The sequence below is a fragment of the Haliaeetus leucocephalus genome, unplaced genomic scaffold, assembly GCF_000737465.1.
Source record: "Haliaeetus leucocephalus isolate CR32 unplaced genomic scaffold, Haliaeetus_leucocephalus-4.0 Scaffold932, whole genome shotgun sequence".
Lineage (NCBI taxonomy): Eukaryota > Metazoa > Chordata > Aves > Accipitriformes > Accipitridae > Haliaeetus > Haliaeetus leucocephalus.
In genome coordinates, this window is record NW_010973368.1 from 1426704 (window position 1) to 1446329 (window position 19626).

Genomic DNA, 19626 nt, shown 5'->3' on the forward strand with positions numbered 1-19626 from the left:
ATATTAAGGTGGTGTTTTTTTCCTTCTGAAAATCCTGCCCTATCAGGTCAGGTTGGAGAAGAGGTTCAGTTCTTTTACCTTGGCCAGATTCTGCCACAGTTCACACAGGTAATCAAAAACCTGGGCATGAATCTCTGGATCCATGATGCTGTTGACATCTCCCAAAATTCCTAGCATTCGCCTCCACATCACAGTAGCAACATCTGCATGCCATCCTGTAAGTGTTCCCCCAGCCATCACGCTGCAACATTCTGAGGGGAATTCACTAGTTTCTGTAATGGAAGAAAAAAGTATAGTGAGACCTACCTCTCCAGAAAAAGAAAAGTTCTGATCTAACTATTACATACATAGTTTTCTTAAAACCAAAAGGAAAAAAAAGATCAGGCTTTCAGAGAAAGATATTTCTTACCCAGTCAGCCACCTCAATGCTGGACATGTTTAACTATATGTCTATTATCAAACTCTGTAGAGGAAGAATTGTCCTGTTTCTTATATTCTTTCCATAAATAACATTTAAGGTCACTACTGGAGCCCTAATAAGGATCTGATGGACCTAGTAAGGCCCCTCTTTTTGTAAGTGCTGTCTTACACTCGTTGGAGTCAATGTATCTCCAGAAGTCCACTTGCCTGCTTTCCAGTAAAATTACATTTCAACTTTACATTTTTCCCAACAAAACAGAAAGACTATTTTCCTTAGAATCTACTAGGAATGTATTTCATTGCAAACCGAAGAGAAAGGTGAGAATAAGCTTGTCTCAGGCTACTGTTCTTTAAGCAGTAAATTTGTATGAGTGGAGAGGCAACATTCAGTAACCTGGCACCACAGTCTAACTCTCACCTAGCTCTCTCTACACATCAGTGTTATACGAATGAACATTCTTTTTTAGGTGGAAGGTGATTAATCCAGTTTGTCCATACAAAGAAAACTTCAATAGATTATGATGGCTACGGTCTACTTGGCTTTCACTTACCTAGCTAAACAGCCACACTAAACTAGCTAATGAGCCACAGTTTTAAAGCAGTAGGCATCCAGAATCTCCTTTCTGCCCCCTCTCAAAACACCTCAGCACCAGAATTTGCTGACATCTTCTGAAAATCTTGCAGCTCCCACAGGCATACAAAATCAAAATTAAATCTGAATTCAGCCTAATCATATAGCCTCTTCTTTTGAAGATCTGGACCACTGTGGTAGAGACACTAATGATTTCTAGGTTGTAGAGTTCAAAGTACAAAGCAAAATGATTATCTTTCTGTCTATCAGTAGGCCACTTAAAGGAAAAGAGTCTCAAATATACATCACACACTCTTCTGTTTCCATGAGACCAAATAAGGGAGAAATGGGAACTTATTATTTACAAAGTGAATGTATCCTAGAATTCAATAGCTAAGATAGCTGAAGTAATTATAAATTTGTTTAAATATGAAAAGGAAAAGAATCAAACTTCCAAGGACAAATTATAACATTACTTTAAAATTACATCTTATTATTTGTACATCAATGATAAAACAGTCCATGGCAGGGCCACATACTAGATTAAGCTGCCATGACTCTAAGCATCAAAAAGAACAATTATAAATGTGTGGAGTATTAATCCACTGCTAGCAGTTCCAATGAAACGCAAGATAAAATGCAAATGTTTTTTGTTTGCTTTTAAATCACCATAATGAAATATTTTTAAAAGTGCAGATGAAATAGCCTTGTACAGGATTGTCTACAACTAATGTGACACTAGCTACTTCACTATATGGCATTGGAAAGAAAGAAAGAAGTAGTTTATATTTTCTATTCCAGATATTGCCTAGGTCATCTGGCGTCTGTAAAACAGAGTGGTGGAGCTTCTCATCCAGCTGCAGATCCTTCTGCTCAATATGATCTGCATGAAGAGTGGCAGGAGAGGGTGTCTGTGATCGGGATCCAAGAGCAGATTGGATTGGAGAAGCACTTTCAGACCCTGCAAATGCAATTTTTAACAGTTACCTTAAAAGCCTTTTCTATTTTCTTGAGCTACTGAAATGTTGTCTAAACACAGCATTAAAAGAAAACTGAACTACTTCTATATATCAAATCTGGGCAAAAAAAGATATAAAAACTGTAAGCGCATGTCCCTGTGAATGGTGCTCTGAAAGAAAACTAATTACATGCAGGAAAGCTGAGTGATGAACATCAAAATCAGATAGGTAAATGGATTAACAGAACTCTATTTTAGGTCCAAATAATTTTAAAGGTGTTTGTTCTGCAGCACTTTCAGTGTTCTGAACCAGTCAAATTTCTCTCCACATTCCCTCACCTAAATTTCTCTCCAGCAAAGCATTTAAGCAGAAATTTTCCTGGAACAAGTGCTCTTCAAGGTTTATGGATGCATACATGTTTATTTATAAATAAAAGCCCAAACCAGTAATGGACAATTTTTTATGTTTATCTGCCAATTGAGCTGCGAAAATCCATACGGAGGGAAAGTTCTGTAAAGTTAGAGGAATGTTATTTCCTCTAAGACAGGAAAATACAAGTGTTTGAATGGCAGTGCTGCAAAGGCATTTTTTCCATGACCACCACTGAGCAGCATCCTCTCCAGGCAACTATTTGTTCTCCTCTACTAAGAGATCTGTGGAGAGGGAGCAGGTACTTGTACTTTTCTTCTGCACTACCTTAGTTCCACTTCCTGAATTTGCCTAATGATCATTATAAAAAGCTGAGTTTGGTCAGAACAGTCAGATGGCAGAAAAAAAGAAAACAGATATTCGCTACATACTTCCCTACACATCAGCACATGTTACAATGGAAGAATTCAAATCTATTAATTTTAACTCTTAGATAAATGTAACTGGGACCCAAAAATATTATAATGATATGTGAAGTTCAGTATTGGAGATAAACTGAACTTTAGGGACAGCAATGAAAAGCTGAGTCTTTTAAAATAATAATTTTCTCAAATTATTGGCTGCAAAGTGTTCTTTCTTGTAAAGCAACAAATTTAAATAACTTGACAGAAAATGTCAGTGTTATCAGAACAGAAATTGTGGTAAACAAACTTAATCACATTGTTAAACTGCAAAGGTCCCTATCTCATTTAAATGGCAAAGCCAATGAAGCTTTTACCATCAATTTAAATCAACACCTCTGTGCAGGAGAGATGGACACTACTGCCTCACACACAGACTACCGTTTAACGGCAACAGGTAACGATACTCTCCTCTCGCCACTGACCACTTGTTTTCCACATGCTAACAAAGATAATGTAAAATACACACTTAAAAGCTGTTCAAAGAAATACTTTCCTACTTCTCTTCCATTCTGCTCGTTAAGTGGGGATGGATGAAAGCAGATCAAGAGAAAGAGTGAGAAAGAGTGATGGGGAAGAGAGAAAGCGAGGGAGGTGGGATAGAGAGGACAGGAAAGGGAATGAGATGGAGAGAAAGAGCAGGCAGGGGAGGGAGGGAAACAGACCTTCATATGATGAAAGAGAATGGACTGAAATAATCATGGAAAATTTGCTGAACTACTGGAGTCTTCTAAGAAGCACTAAAAGATACTCCAGCATATGTGGATCCAAATTTGACTGAGACTACTATGGGTTCAACTTGTTCTAGGACTAGTAAACAGAAATCAATAGTAAACTCAATCATTTGCTAAGAATATGAAATAATGCCTACATGCCAAGCAATCTGCCTCCCAAAAACCTTCATAGCAAAACTATTTAGAAAAAAGTAGTCTTCTAAGCAGCAGAACCACTGAAAACTCGTTTCTTACGAGCATGTTTTGAGGTTGAGTTTCTGCATGCCGGTATCTAATACAGTAAATTCACGTTGCAGCCTCCCTGTCATGGGACTCTACACACATGCAATTTTCACTAGAGAGCTGCCTATCTTTCATAAAACTTCAAAAAAAAAAGTGTCCTTCTGTTTTCTTCTATGTCAATTTAGCAGAAATTAGACAATGGGCTCCAACACTGTTGGGGGCATGGAACAGTCACACAGAGACAGACAGTGTAATTGCACAAGTCTTGCTTCCTCAGGAAACCCAGCTAAATGCATGTGACACACAAAAACTGCCTCTCTATAACAGTGGTCCAAACAACAAGAAAAGACAGCCACAGAATCTCTCAATGGACAACTCAGTCATTAATTGCAATCTTATCAATTCAATTACAGTGCAAACTTGGACAAAAATATCAAACAGTAATGAAATTATTAACATATAAAAACAAGCAAACAGAAAAAGAACAGATTTTCTGTGGGGACTTTCAACGAACACACTGCAAAGGTAAAAATGAAGAGAACAAAAGTCAAGCTGAACATTGCTGAACAAGCTGAACAACAATGTCCAAGAAAGCTCATACATGCTTCTTTCAGCAGAAAGGCAATTTTAGAAAGTGAAAATTGTGGCAGGGGAAGTAAAGAAGTCTTTCAATATCTCTGAAAATGCAGAGTTTGATTTTTTACAGAGAACAAGACATTGAATGTAGGTATAAGTTTTCACAGATAAACAGGTACTTGTTCCCAGGGTTGTAACAGGAATGGTAGTGCATAACAGTCATGGAACAAGGAGTGTGAAAAAGAATATGGACGTCTTTACTTCTCATTTACAAAATCGGGCAAGAGATCATTCTTCCAAATGCTCCTCAGAGAGGAAGATTCTCTCAGAAAGGAGCCCATTCAATTTGGATTAACTGCATCACTCGGTGGTTGCTAACTGAATTGTTATCTTCCCTCTCAAGAAACAGTTGCAAAGTAAACTGGTGGAGCCTCAAGCTCATCAACTGAGGCTGTGAAACACTGCTTCCTTAACAGGCTTACTTTTTCATGAAAACAACAGGGAAGGTACTAAACGAAAAAGAATTCTTAAGTTACACAAATGAAACTGATCTTACATGGCACAGTAACTAACATTTTGCATATTAAAAGCTCCCAGTTACACAACAGACAATATAGAGACAGGTTACGATGGATGTATACAAAAGAATCCCATGATGCTTCAGTGTGATACACTGGTTCGAAAGTGCACTGTCAAAGCCTTCCAAGGAAAAAACTCTTCCTGAAAATTAGCTATTTGACTACTAGTAATAGAAGGACACTTGTAAGAAATCTAGCATACATTATGGGATAAGAGTCTTCTCGCTGGTAATTGTATAGATTTTTCTCATGAAGGGTTTAAAATACATTTAGCACCAAGCCAAGGATCATATGGGTAACTAAGTCAGACAAAGGTTTTCCACTCATGTTATTTCACACACTACTTTTCAATAGCAATCAAAAAATAATTGAAATCCAAGATATAGAGTATAGATTCATTGCAGAAGCTGGATTCTTCAGGATGGGTGGAAAATTTCTGAAATAAATGCCTTTTTTTTTTTTTTTTAAACTTTTTTTTTTTAACTACTTTACCAGTAATAGTTGCAGCTTCAGCAGACAATGGTTGCTGATTGAGACTACTTGTTTCTGAATCTATGTGGAGTGTAGTTAGACTGGCCACTTCTTGCTCCTCAGCGCTCTGTTGCTGTCCTGAAATTGCATCAACGTCAGTGGAAGCTGGCGTCCCTGCCTCAGTGCCAAAGCTGAAATCTGTATGAGGAAAGCACTGTATTAACTTACAATCTAAAAATACCACTAATAAAAATCAAAAGCTCAGGACCTCCAAAATCCTCCATGGAAAACTTGTACGTACATCTCCTATGCTACTAACACACAGTTGCAAAATTTACATAAAATGTAACAGCAGAAAGTAATTGACTATTATGAATATTCTCATTTCTGTCACAAAACTGTGACTGTACTTTGGAGAAGGCATTCCTATTGCATGTCCTGTATTCCGTTTAGTTGCTGTGAGTGCACCTACGTGAGACGAAAGTAAAAATAATGGAAACATACATTAAGGAATTTATTTGCAAGCTGGAAGAAATATCCAAGCTCATTGTTAAAGCAGTAACTTCAAACTAAAAATATTATGGCAAATGATATTCTAACAAACAGCTTTTACAACACTAAAGAAAAAGCATCACACTGAAATGTCGGTTTAAATACCATCACATAGTTGCATAACATCTACATATCTAAAATTTGTAGCTTCTTCAATAAATTCTACCATATAAACATTATTTCTCTCTTACATAATACATGAAGTCATAATTCCTAGCAAACATAATGACCCCTTCTGTTGAACAAGAGTGGGAATGGATAAATGAAATGAATGAAATGCATTATGTTATCACACAAAGCATATTAATTTTACCAAACACACCAATTTTACCATGATATTACATTTAGTATCTCGACTAATCCATAGCTACACAAAGACCACTGTAAAAATATCAGAAGCCCTTCTTTAAGTTTTACCTAAATATTTTCAAAAGAACTAAAATAACTTCCAAAATAAGTAACCTTTCATTTTTATATTTTATACAAACCAGACGGATACACTCCAGGGAGAAGACAATATTGCTTTCTAACTTCTGTTCACTGTTGTTCTGCTTTTTGCACAGTAGTATTCCAGTGCTGTTTTGTTTAGTATACTATAAACACAATAGCCTCTCTCAAGAACTCTGCTTGCTCCATTAACTTGCTAATGATTTCAATGGGAAATCAAAATAAGCTCACTTTACAGAAAACTGCTGGCATACAACTTTACCAAAAAGAAAAAAAAAACAAAGAAAGAAAAGGGAAATGTACAATCAATCAATCAAAAATGCTATTACTTTTGGAAAAATATACTTGCTTTCAAATTTGCGGCCATCATACTGGAAGGCACTGAAAGAGTCTGAATGGCTATCTGAACTGATGAGGTCACTGCTGCCTGCGCTGGCAGGTGAGGTCCATTCGGAAGGCACACCTGGGTCATCTATAGGACGCATTTGGTTCTGTTTGTTCAATATATCAGGAAGGTCTTTAGGAACTTCCAGGCTGCCAGGACTGCTTCCTCTTCTTGTCACATTCTAAACATTGAAGAGACATAAATCAGCTTACAAACCTGGTGGCTTATGTACATAAAATGGAAAAAGCAATCCCACACTTGCAAAGATCAGAAAATAACAAATAGCTCACAAGTACCTAAACCAGAAATTGTCATCATACTACATACACAGCCAAGGCTTTCCAAAACCCCAGACAGGCAGCAGTAAGTGAAGAATCCATGCAGTCACAGAATTTCATAAATACAAATTTTATTTGCACAATGAATTTTTGGGCACATACCTTAAAAGGCTAGGATTCAGACTAGCATGTGCCACAAATGCATTAGGTAAGACTTGAGAGAGAAAGACAGTAAAAAAAGTACATTATCTCCAAATTATGTCTAAATTACTAAAGAAAACTCGTTAACCTTGGTTCCAGACATAAGCAGAAAAAAATGTCAAGGAATTTTGTGTTTTCTGGCCTATAGGCTACCATGCTACAAGCAAAAATTTTATGTACACTACAAGCAAATGAACTTACTAATTCGTGCATTAATTTTCTTACGATGAAGCGAAAACCTTGGTATTGACTTGGACACCAAAGACAGTATATAGCAGAAATAAGGCATATAGATTTGCTCACGTAAGTAAGGTGGTATTCTATTTGGAGTCTTTTTTTAAGCCATTTTTTTTCACAGATAGGACTGTTTTCTTGAGAGGGAAGACAGATAAAAGTATAAAAGCCATTTTATGAAACGGCTTGAAATCTTTATGCATTATGAGACTGAACATGACTTCCCTTTACACTAGGCCCAGTCACTTCTCTATTCTTTTACTACCCTACTACTGATTATTTACGCAGACTGACAAGCTTTTCATGATACAAGGTTTTAGCATACAATAGATATAACAACCTAGAACTAAACTTAAGTTGGTACTCTGTTTTAAGAAAGCATATCTATTTTTGTGTGCTAGATTCCAAAAGCAGAGGCAGTTTCAAAATATTTATTCAAACTTATCTTGGCTATTTTCTGCTACCTAAGAAAAGTATCAATTCTCTTGTCTGAACTATTAATAATCAATATTCTTGCCCATCTATGTATTCCCTCTCTTCTTCTCTTCTTCTGTAGCCACCTGTGATGATTTCTATTTTATTAATTTGCACACCAAGTTAACTTTTTTTTATAGACGTCAAATTAGCATTTTTGTCTGGTAACTCAAGACTTACTAACAAGAACACTTTCACCAACAAGTTTCATAAACATGAGTTCAATACAAAAGAGAAAAAAAGCATACATTTGGACAAACTCTATAGGTCCTCTCTTGCCATTTATAAAAGATGATGATAAATAAACAAAATTTTTCTAATCACTTCAAAGAATCTTCTTCTGCCCCTTATTAGCAACAACTAAATCACTTGTTTACAGCCTTCTACAGAAGCATGTCTTAAAATGATCTTCTTTAAAAAAAAAAAACTTAAAAACTTCTAAGCAGAAAAAAGAACAATTTTGAAACACTACATTTAAATTGTTACCCATTCTGTTCTTCATTTGCAACTTCTTTTTTTTATATTTGCCCTTATCTCTTCAAATCAGTTGTCTCATTCTGTAAGCATTCAACAGTAACCAGAAATTCTTCACTTAAAATTGATTAAAATGTCTCATTATGACATTTCAAACAACATGACACTTCTGGAAAAGTGTAGGAAGAAAGCACATGAAAAGTTGGTTCAACTAGCAGAGAACTATTTACAAGAAATTATTCAATGCTTCTAAGTGAAATAAAAAAATGAAGGAAAAACATACACTAGTGTAGTTTCGTAGCCTGTTGGCACTGACTATACCTGTAGAGAATAGTACCATACTACAGCACAGCACCTAACCACATACCACACTGAGGACTGCAAATTTACATATAAACTATTATTCTGAAAGTGTCTGTGTACAAAGATCTTTACAGCTGAAATTAAGGCCGTTTAATGCAACGAGACTGTTCATCTGACAGTAACTTCTGCATTGCTTCCGCAATGAAGACTTATTAGATATGAAAACACAAATGCCATAAAATGGCATGAATCTATGTCAAAGGCAAGAAATAATTGATATTCTTAATTCTTCCCGATTCATGAAATCCAGAGAAATAAATACGTTTTAGTGAACTGATTTGTAATGTCATTGACAAGTTCACGCATATGTGCAGACTTATATATTGAAATGTAGGAAGTTTAAAGGCTTACCAGTGCACTACCACTGCGGAGTCTCTCAGCTATAAATTCATCCATGAGGTCAGGAACATTTGTATTGCTACTGCCAATATCACTATCAATAGGGTGCAGTTTTTGACTCATGTCCTCTCTATTAGCTAAAAGCAAACGAACAACTGTATATAGTAAAGAACACATCAAGACGTTTTCAAAACAAAAGGTAACAAATGAAAAAAACTGCTAATTAACAGAAATAAAAAAAATCAAAATGGCCAAACATGCATTTTAAGAATTTCCCTCTTTTAAAGCAGATTCTACTTTAAGAATTAGTACGGCTTCTTCTTCCCACTAAGCAGGGGTTAGTCGATTTCCAGGACCACCTTTAAGAGCAAGAAGCTTATAGGTAAGCACTACTCAAAGTTGTTAATGCTTGCTTTAAGGATACAGCATATATTCTTCCTCCATATCACGACAAGTAAGTAATAAATCCTAAAAATTTTGTACGATTCCTACAGGGTCCTTCTTCATTGCATTCCTAATGAAGAGCAATGTAGTGGAAAAAGTAAACTAGGCTGTAGTATGTACTAATGACAAATGTCAATGTGGCACTGTATACAGCTAGTATAAATAGTGCGAAGAAAATGTTACGTAATAAAATTACATGCTAGTACATGGAATGAAAAGTCAAACTCTGGATGGTCAATGGTTATGAACAATTAATTAAGTTCACTCATTTATCAGTGTTATATTTTTGATATAACTATACTGTTCATATTTAACTGTGGCTGTTACACCTGACTGCATGATCGTCACCTTTAAAGTCTTCAAGTTATTCCAGTTCATGTTTTCTCTGTAAGAATTTTTCTCTCAGTGTCATCTCTCATGAGATCACAGTGTCGTTTATTCTAATCATGAGGCTCTGTTAAATGCTACAGATTTCAAACAAAAGGTACTTCTAAAATTAGTGCTTTCTGGATATCTCTTTTTCAGAAGTCTAGATTCTGCAGAGCAGCAAATGGCTTTTTTGAGACCCATGACAGTCACGCTCTCGAGGCGCTATGCTTACAAAGACTGCCCTCAGGTGGCATTAACATCTCGATGCAGGATGCATTACAGAACCCTCTGTTAATCATGCCAGCATAACAATGGGAAAAAAGAAAACCTACATTACTGCTGAAAGTTAATTTATTGTTCATTTAAGGTTACGTGAACTAAGACAATGGATATTAGGGTGACAGCCTTCTTTTTTGATCAGTCCATAGAGGTCTCATAGTTAGCAGGAGAAAGACTATCATGAGACCTTCATGAACATCCATGATTCCAAGAAAAAAGAAAGCAATGAAAGATGTTGCAAAGATGTAACTGCATCCATTTTGATGAATGAATACAGAAAGGCCTACAGCATGTTTTGAAAAAGACTCAAACAAAACCTTATGATTAGACTCACAGAGAACTGTCATAATGAAATCATTCCAGTAATAGATTTCTGTTCCGGACCATTTTTTAAAAGTTATCTAAACTGACCTCCAAATGTAATTTTGAGGGGCTTTTTTGTTTTGGAGGAGGAAAAGGAGGAAGAGGAGGAGGAGGAGGAAGAAGAAAACACACTAAATGAACCAGAAATACAATTAGCTTAACCTAGCTGGTCGAGAGCCAGGCGATTCTGACAAACAAGCTACACTCGGAGTGGAATAGCACATTCTGATAAAATATACATATGCCAATCATTCAGTAGGCTGAATTTTAAGGCTCTGCATGGTGGATGAAAATTCAAAACTCTCAAGGCTTAATCCTTTATTAGGTCATTTACTGTCTCTTCCTCTTCCCTAACCTGATGGTCTTCAGCAGCAAAGAGGTTCAACTAAATATCTTGAAAAGGGAAATTAGTAATTTAAAGTATGTAAAAGTAACTTATGCTGGGAGAAAAATCAGCTGGCTGTAGGCGCATGCATAACCAAACAGGGAAAGCAGTGATCATCCCAAAGCCTTTTGATTGCTATCAGAGCTTGCTTCAGTTGCATTAAGCCAAACTGGTGCTGCCTTTCTCCTTTTGCGCTCTGCACACTGTTAGTGCTCACCTGCAGCTTTCCTTCCAAAATAGCCCATTACATGACTGTACAGATCCCTCAGTGGAGCCTCTGCTGGCATTCTGTTCTGCCTCTGTGGGGAAACATTTGCCTTCGGCTTCGAAAGAGCATGTACAACAGTTTTATAAACACCACCCAGGGAGCCCTGCTGTTGTGCTGACTCCTGACCTGATGCTCTAAAGGCACTACGATTATGGAGCTGATTAACTGCAATACCTTCTTTTTGCAACATGGCTGCTTGAGTTTCTGTAGATTCCTTAATTTGCTTGCTGCCAGCTGAAGCAGCATTGATCGCATCTAGAGGTCTATATATTCCAGGTCTAACCAGCTCTGTGACAGATGATGAGCTGGTGCTTGCACTGGTACTGCTGTTGCTGCTACTACTACTGCTACTACTGAAGCCACCAAGTTTACGAAGTCTTGCTTTCCAAGCGGCCTCTTTGCTCTCAAGAGGGTTGTAAAATTGAACCGATTCTGTAGATGGCCTAAAAGTAACATGAACACTATTTCTTTTTTTAGTCGTTATTTTCATGATTTTGGCCCTATGAGTTACAGTTTCAGATATACTCCTTTTAGTTGGTGACAGTTTGCTTGTGCCTGTGATGTGAGGCATTTGAGGGTTAACTTGTGCTTTAGGAAGAATTTTCTTTGCATGCATGACACGCGAGTTGGTTACTTTTTCATTTAACTGGGCACTTTTATGCTTTTCAGCTACCGCTGCTTCCACAACTACATCTACATCAGCTTCAGTGGCTGCTTGCCTGTACAGGTATCTCTTCCCTTCTTTGCTGCTAGGACTACTTGACCCATGATCAAACACGCTTTCATATTGTTGATCAATATTTAACTGCCTGGCTTTATCGAGTGCTTGATTTCTTGTAAAAATGTCTACTTGAGTAGGTGCAATATTACTTATAAAGCCACTTTGGTTTTGTTCTAGGTGCAGCTCTGTGTTACTGGCTCTTTCTGTAACAATGATGCTATTCGTGCATTGACCAGTCTGATCTCTATTTTCTAATCCATCCAGTGGTAATCTATCATTCCTATTTACTGATGTATCAACTTCGTGAGCAGAAGCCTCACATTTATCTATCTCAAAGTTACCGCAAAGTTCTTCTTTTTCTTTAAGATATTCTCTCAGAGAGGAAAGGAGATCATCTTCACCTTCAAGGTCAACATATTGGCTTTGTTCAAAGGCTGTGTTTGCAAATTCTACCGGCCCTATTAAATGACAAAGATGGTCATAAATACTATCCCCAACTTCCAAGGAGGACTCTCTGCTATTTGTATCAGTGATATGGCTTTCAGTGGATTTATGCATTGAAGAGGTCTCAGTGGAACTCTGTAAGCTTGGAGCATGATGGGATGAACTGTCAATGACAGGAACTGCACCTTTGGCTCGTTCAACTGCGAATGGTTCCAGGATGTCAGAGGTGCTGCTGCTTCGTGGCAGTGGCTGTTCCTCATTTAATGCACCAAAAACTTCACTTGGAGCATCCTCACTCTGTGAAAAATGTCTGACTCGAGGTGGACGTGGAAGAATTTGAGCATCATCAATGTCTGTAGGAAAAAAGTATATGTAACATGCACTAAAATTTACATACAGAGACAATATTTATTTACCACTACATCCTAATTACGTGACTTTAAAAGCCAGGAAAGTCCAGAGCCTTGTTTTCTTAAGTACAACAAAAATACTTTTTCCAGTACTAGAGTGTTAAAAACACACGCACATAATATCCAGTACAGAATGTAATATAAATGAGTTAGACCATCAGAACACAGTTTTAAATGTTAACATGCATGAGAACAAACAGTGAGACCATGGAACGTTTGGAAATACAGTTAAAGCTAGGGCTGTGCCAATAAGTTCAATAATTCAACCAATATTATTCCAGCTACCTTGTTCAGGAAATGGTTACCTGGAATACAAATTAGTTTAATAGTAGTACCCTTCCAGGAATTTACATCTTCAGAAAAAAGCACAACTCCAAAGAGAACCAGTAAGCTTTCTGGGAAATTAGAATTGTCTATTGAAGTGGCAAACTATTGCTTTTTCATAACATGTATGAATACACATAAATTACTGAAATATCAGAAAGAATACTATCATGCAATATGACTATTATGGCATACGTAATACAGTGTATACCTAAAGACTAAAGCTTTTAAATGACAGGGAAGAGCTGGCCCTATACAGAAAAGATGACTATACATAATGGATAAAGATATACTCTTTTTCCCTAAAAGGATGTTTTGTCTCTCATCTTCAAAATGTGAAACTAAATACTTAATGGAGGCTTACCTCCCCCTCTTCTTCCAGTTTTACTCAAGCAAATGTGACATTTATGAGAATTACCAAATTAAGGACTCTGCTACTGAAAAACATCCTGCAACCTCAAAACAGTTAACATTAGAGTAAAACCACTTTTGTTTATGAAAAGACCAGAATATTTATTGTGACCATTTAAATTAGTGATTCCTTGTCTCTCTGAAGACTGCTAATATGTTAGCATCAGTACAAATCATAGTTAACTGTAATGAAAGCTGCAGTTCCAACATGGATCACCTAGGAATTGTACAGAAGTATCTTCAGCTCACGTCACATCATTCACCACAATAAAGAAGCTTCACACTCCTCTTCAGATTTCCTGATATGTTTGTTATACGAACACTACATACTATCAAATCACCAGTGTAGGCAAGACTAAGTGTCTCTTACAGACAATTCAACTAATCGCAAGAATTCATGCTATCCCTTGCAGTCTTTTTATGGTATAGGCACTTGAACAGTAAGGTAGTAACAGACTTCTCAATTTTCTGTTGGTTTCTTTTTGATAGAATCCTTTATTCCCCAGATTTATTTTTTACTACCTACCACTTAAAAAGTTGTAGATATGTTTTTAAAGTCAGGAATAACAATAAAGAGCTTAAATGAACACCAAGAGTTATTTGCCACAATAAACAGACTTACCTTGTTGTTCTATCTGGAGGGTTTATCTTCAGAACTGCAATGGTGAATTTACTTAAAATCAGCACAAAATTTAAGCCCCTTTCCCTCCCCTAAATCTGATGTTACTGCCAAAATAAAGAAATTATGTTGAATTCATTTAAAAATATTTCATATTATTACTTCATGGATCTCTATACCTATTTCAGTAATATTTAATAATGATAATCTGAAGTCACCTTAAAAAGCTGTTTTAAAGTGCTCACTTTTCTGAGAATGTTAGAGCTGGAGCTGAATTTTCTCATATTTTCCTTCTGAGCAAAGCATATAAACTGGAGGCAAGAGATACATCTGTACTTAACTGAAAGTATGTGTTGGAAAATGATGAAAAGTGGTATTTCCATGCCCAATTTTTCAGAGAAGTTAAAATTTGAAAGCTAAAGTTTGGCCTGATACAAAGTTTACTAACTGTAAAGAAGTTATTAGACAGGAAATAGAGGTGACTGTATCGGAAAAAGAGAGTAGACATCCAAGCTATTTCAGAAAATAAACATGAACTGAAAATCATCATGTAAGGCACAATTTATTATCCCTTTCCTCTCTCTTCAGCTTTGATAAGCAACAAATTTCTCATTATTGTTCTTGTTCAGCTTATTACTAACTACATGAATTAACACCATCTGAAAGGAATGGTGTCTCTCTCTAGCTGGAGCTGTTATTTCAACCTCTCTATTGACTTAGGCAGAGATTAACACAGGCTATGCTTATATAGCCTCAAAGCTATTTCTTACAGCTGCAAAGAAAGGACCATAGGATTCAGTTAAAAATATGTATGATAGTGTTATGTATGAGATTAATGTATGTAACTATGATACACCGATCTCATCTTGAGCCCTCAGTATGCATCTTTCATACCTTTTATAAACTCAAGCTTACCTAAAGCAGCAGCCTAAGGATTGCACACTGTGCATGCATGCAGTGATTATGATTTTCTAGGATGTTAAAAATTACTGGAGAACTCCAAATGCACGCCAAGCAGCTCCACAGATTGAAATAAATTCAGCTAGATTTATTTCAATATTGATCCAGTATTAATTTTAGGTGCTCATGTATGCATGACTAGCACATACAAGTACACAAACATTTTCAAACAAACATGTAGTGCTTGTGCCAATAGAGATTTCTTTTTTGTAGAACAGAGGAAGAAATTAAGGAAATGACAAGTATACTGCTATTGAAATATCAGCACTAAAAATACAGACAATGTTTAAAAACCCAAAGAAACAGCTCCTTCACAACCAGGGCTCACCCTTGCACACAGGTATACAGTCAAATCGGGACAGCATCAATTCCTAAGGAGTTTTCATTAACTACATTGCAATTGTGCACCAGAAGGCTGTGTATCTAACACACAGCACGTACTTAGAAGAAATGTTGGCCTGGCTCCTAATATGTTACAGTGAGGAAGAGATTGAAATTGGTAGCTCTAGCCAATCTCACCCAATCACAACTTTCCTTAAATCAACCTTACCTCTCCTTTTTCTGCTAAAAGGCAGAAAGGTAGTTTTTCAGCATCAAGTGTGGAGATAGGTAAGCTAAAATACAAGCTCATGGAGAGACACATTCTGGCAAGGCAGAATAAGTGCAAGTAGAAGATTCCCATGTAATGTTGAGACAGGATTATATTTCATCATGGAAAGTTAGTTCAGAAAGTGGAGAAAAAAATAACATGTTTTGCTTCTCAGCTTTCATTTCAGTTCTTTTATAACAACACACTCATTGTGTGAGTTTCAGGTATTAAAGAATAATTACAGCCATATTGACATTACAGTTATGATTTCTTTATATTTCATCTTAATGATTACTTACTGATTAGGAAGCAACGTAGAGGGCTAATATACATCTCCCTTTCATGTTAATATTTCCTTTGATTCTTTTAGTCCCAGTGGACGAGTCTCCCATCTGCAATTCATTAGTCTGCTTTTGTGGCCCATTGCTTCCAGGAATCTTGCCTACATCTCACCGACACTTTTTTTCATGAGTGGTCTTGTACTTGAATATCCTCAACACTTCCAGGAATGAATGGTTATTTTGCTAGTTATCCTGTAAACGTGCAAGACTGGATTTCCTATGATTCTAACAGGTTAAAAGAAAAGCTCTTTGAAATATTGCAGATTTGCAACAATTGCACTATACCTAATCACTTTCCTAAGTAAACATGTTAAAGCATAAATCTCCACTTCCGCTTTCTGGATCCTATTTGAACAGTTGCAAATATTCTGCACACCGAAATATAGCATAACTTAGAAACTACATGAAGGAATTACAGTCTCAAGAAAAGCATCCTCTATGATGCTAGATGAGTAGATGTCAATATTGAGCTTTTGCAATAAATTTTGCTAACCTACTGACTGATCTTCAAGCAGAAACATCATGTCTCAATAAATATCTAATTATAGTGGAGTGTTCTGCCTTACTCTTGAAAATTTATATACTGTACTATACGTAAGGTAAAGGTTTCGCATAAATGCTTTCTTTTGGACTACCTGTCAAGATTCCCCAGTGTTCAGTGAGTCAATCTTTCAATGAGGAGTCACAGCTAAAAAGGACTTGAATACTACTTTAGAAAACTTAAGATTAGGGCATCCTATTAATTTGAAATATCCTCTCCTTCAAGTTATGTTGGATCTGAAAGTCAGTCTGGATAACAGGGACATTCATATAATCGTGAAATAAGAGGAAGGGCTGTCACAGCTAGCTAAACATCATTCACTACCTAAAGCATGCTTATGATAGAAACAATTTGATTACTTCCCAAATTACACGCTGTATATCTAGACACAGAAGGCTTTCAGATACAAATATATTTACTGTAAGAAGAAAAGGCAAGGAAAATTATAAAGCTCCATATTTAAAAAAAAAGAAAGAGAGAGAGTGCAATAAAAAAAAATCAGAAAATTAAAAGAGCAAAGTGCACTCTGATCCAGTGGATAGTTTTTCCTTTACTCTGCTACTTCCCCATCAACACTATAACGGCTTGCTTCCTTCACTAGAACTTTTTAGTCTTCTGTCAATATTCAAGATTCTTGGGCACATTGTGAAGCTGCTTCAACACCCATCTGTTTGAGAAGACACCAAATCCAGGAAGTGCCTAGGACTTTCTATGTTAGAAATGCAAAGGTCTGTAAAATCATTTCACTTTTAAGAACTACATTGGTCGTGCAGTTTTTCTATCAGATGAGTATCAGCAGAAAGGATAATAGCAAGAGAACCATCAGGTTTGGGACACATTAGAAGTAAGATGCAAGCCAGGACTTTTCAGAAACACGGATGATAAAATTGACTGCAAAAGCACTTTTGCCTTCTTTAAGACAGGATAATTAAGTATCAGTGACTATATGACAAAATAATACTTCAATATGAAAGCTCATTCCCTTCTGCAGGTGCTCTTAAGATCTTCATTAAGAATTGACTATTTCCAACAATGTTATGGCCAGGTAAGATATATTTCCTAACAGGGGTTTAATACATGAAAAACCTATAAATTATTAGAACATAGAAGATATCTCAGAAGAGATATCCTTCGCACTCACACATTTGGTAATTTACTATATATAATTTGTATTTTATTATTCTTTATTTGTGGTGTCAAGATTTGCGTTCAAATACTTTATAATTTTTCACTGTGAAAACCTGGTCTCTCTAGAGTGGGTTCCTTGAAGTTCCCTGACTCTCCATTTATGTCTTCAGATTGAATACTAAGGCACCAAGTTTCTGTTTCACAACAAGACGACTTAATTTTGGACACATAACAAAATACAATTATGAAAATACAGTTCTTAATACTTCTTGAGTAACAAAGGCAGGCAGGAGAGACAGAAAAAAAAACCCCCAACCCCCCAAAAAACGTATCTTCCTTAGAGAAATTTTGCCATTAAGTCCTTATATTTATACATAGTTTTGACTCTATATACAGTCCTCCAGCTGTACTTTCTTTTTTTTTTTTCCACTCAGTGAGAGAAAGGCATAATATGATTGTCAGCCTTAACACACCACTAATTTACACCTATGTAATAGGTGGAGCGCAGGAAAAAGAAAAAAAACCCCCATTATTTGTAAACTTTCATGCATGCATTTTTAAAATACGTGCTAATTCTAATCACTGAACCTATTTGTTCAAAGAAAATTATCCAAAGAAAGCTACTGTCAAACTTCTAGCCAACCACCCTGCTGGACCAAACATGATGTTGAGGAAAACTACAACTCTGTAAAAAATGGATCATTTGGAAAACACCACCAAAACACAGCACCTCAGAATTCCAAACTTTATAGATTTTTAAATGTTTTTATATATTAATGAAAAACAGGCATACTGTAAAACATATTATATGATACCATATACTTCAGACATTCTTCTTTCATGGGAGCTAAAGTATAACATTATCATTCATGACACTGAATTAAAACATTTACGTAGAAAGATGTAAATGGCAAATCAAAGTAAAATTAAGTTCTTCCTTTCCCTCCCTCACTCATCACAAATAAAAACTTTAGATTAATTGTACTCTCTGGTATACAGATGCTATATTACTGTTTACCAATAAATTGAAAAAGCAAGAGATTTCTCCAATTTTCACTTTTATGATAATAAACATTGGCACAGCACTAACTTCTAACAGTTCCAGAATGAATTGCAAAATAGCATGGTATTTTACATAGCTCAAAATATTCATTCTTAATCTCTTCCCCTCTCCCCCCATCCCCCAGGTATTTTTACTTTGAAAAATTTAATGATTTAGCAGAATTTGAAAGCAGAAGGTTTAAAAAAGTGATAAAGGGGGTGCAGAAATTAGCAGAGGTGGCACTACCTGAAAGCTCATCAGAAAGGGGAGTGAGAACAATATCAGGCAAGAAGGGTTTGGAAGTATGGATCAGAACAGGAGCACTTTTAGCACTGCGTATATAGGCCGATGGCAGAGCACATTCACCAATGGATCGGCTTCTCATGGCTTTAAAAAGGAAAAGAAAGAAGTGGGGAAGGAAAAAAGAAGAGTGACTATAATGAAAGGCTTGTGTCACAGAAAAAGCAGCAACAGAGAAAACAAAGATAAAAAGGAAGAAAATTCAAAAATTAAAACATTTCAGCACGGCAGATATTGGCAGAGCTGTAAGAAAGAAAAAAATCAGTGGACACATAAGACATTTTGAGTTTTTAACTTTTATGTAAAGCAGCAACAATGCCTTTATTATGACGATTACAGAGATTTTGCATTCAAAATCAAGAAACCGATTAACACTTTTTTTTCCCATTGCATCAGGGGTTGAAAAATCAAAGTCACTCCACAAGCACTCAGAACTTGAAATTTTTTAACAGAAAAAGCAACTTACACTACATTTGCATTTTTCTAGTTTCCTTTGCTTTATTCCTGAAAAACCATCTCTGAATTTTACATATACCCGTACTCTTGAACTTATGATTCTCCAAAAGAGATTCAAAAGCAT

The 19626-nt window shown here is 36.1% G+C and overlaps 1 protein-coding gene across 4 annotated transcripts in view; it reads right to left on the reverse strand.

Annotated features, from left to right (window-relative positions):
* RALGAPA1 (Ral GTPase activating protein, alpha subunit 1 (catalytic)) overlaps positions 1 to 19626 on the reverse strand; it is a 135315-nt gene that overhangs the window by 73880 nt on the left and 41809 nt on the right. For 2 of the 4 annotated variants that reach the window (XM_010583660.1, XM_010583658.1), the window contains exons 17-22: positions 12567 to 12734; positions 9121 to 9245; positions 6710 to 6926; positions 5383 to 5559; positions 1800 to 1952; positions 79 to 272 (exon numbers count right to left, since the gene is read on the reverse strand). In XM_010583660.1, coding sequence (XP_010581962.1) covers positions 79 to 272; positions 1800 to 1952; positions 5383 to 5559; positions 6710 to 6926; positions 9121 to 9245; positions 12567 to 12734 — 1034 coding nt within the window. Of the gene's footprint in view, positions 1 to 78; positions 273 to 1799; positions 1953 to 5382; positions 5560 to 6709; positions 6927 to 9120; positions 9246 to 12566; positions 12735 to 18992; positions 19134 to 19626 lie in introns of all 4 variants that reach the window. The other 2 variants (XM_010583657.1, XM_010583661.1) reach the window with 2 other exon arrangements.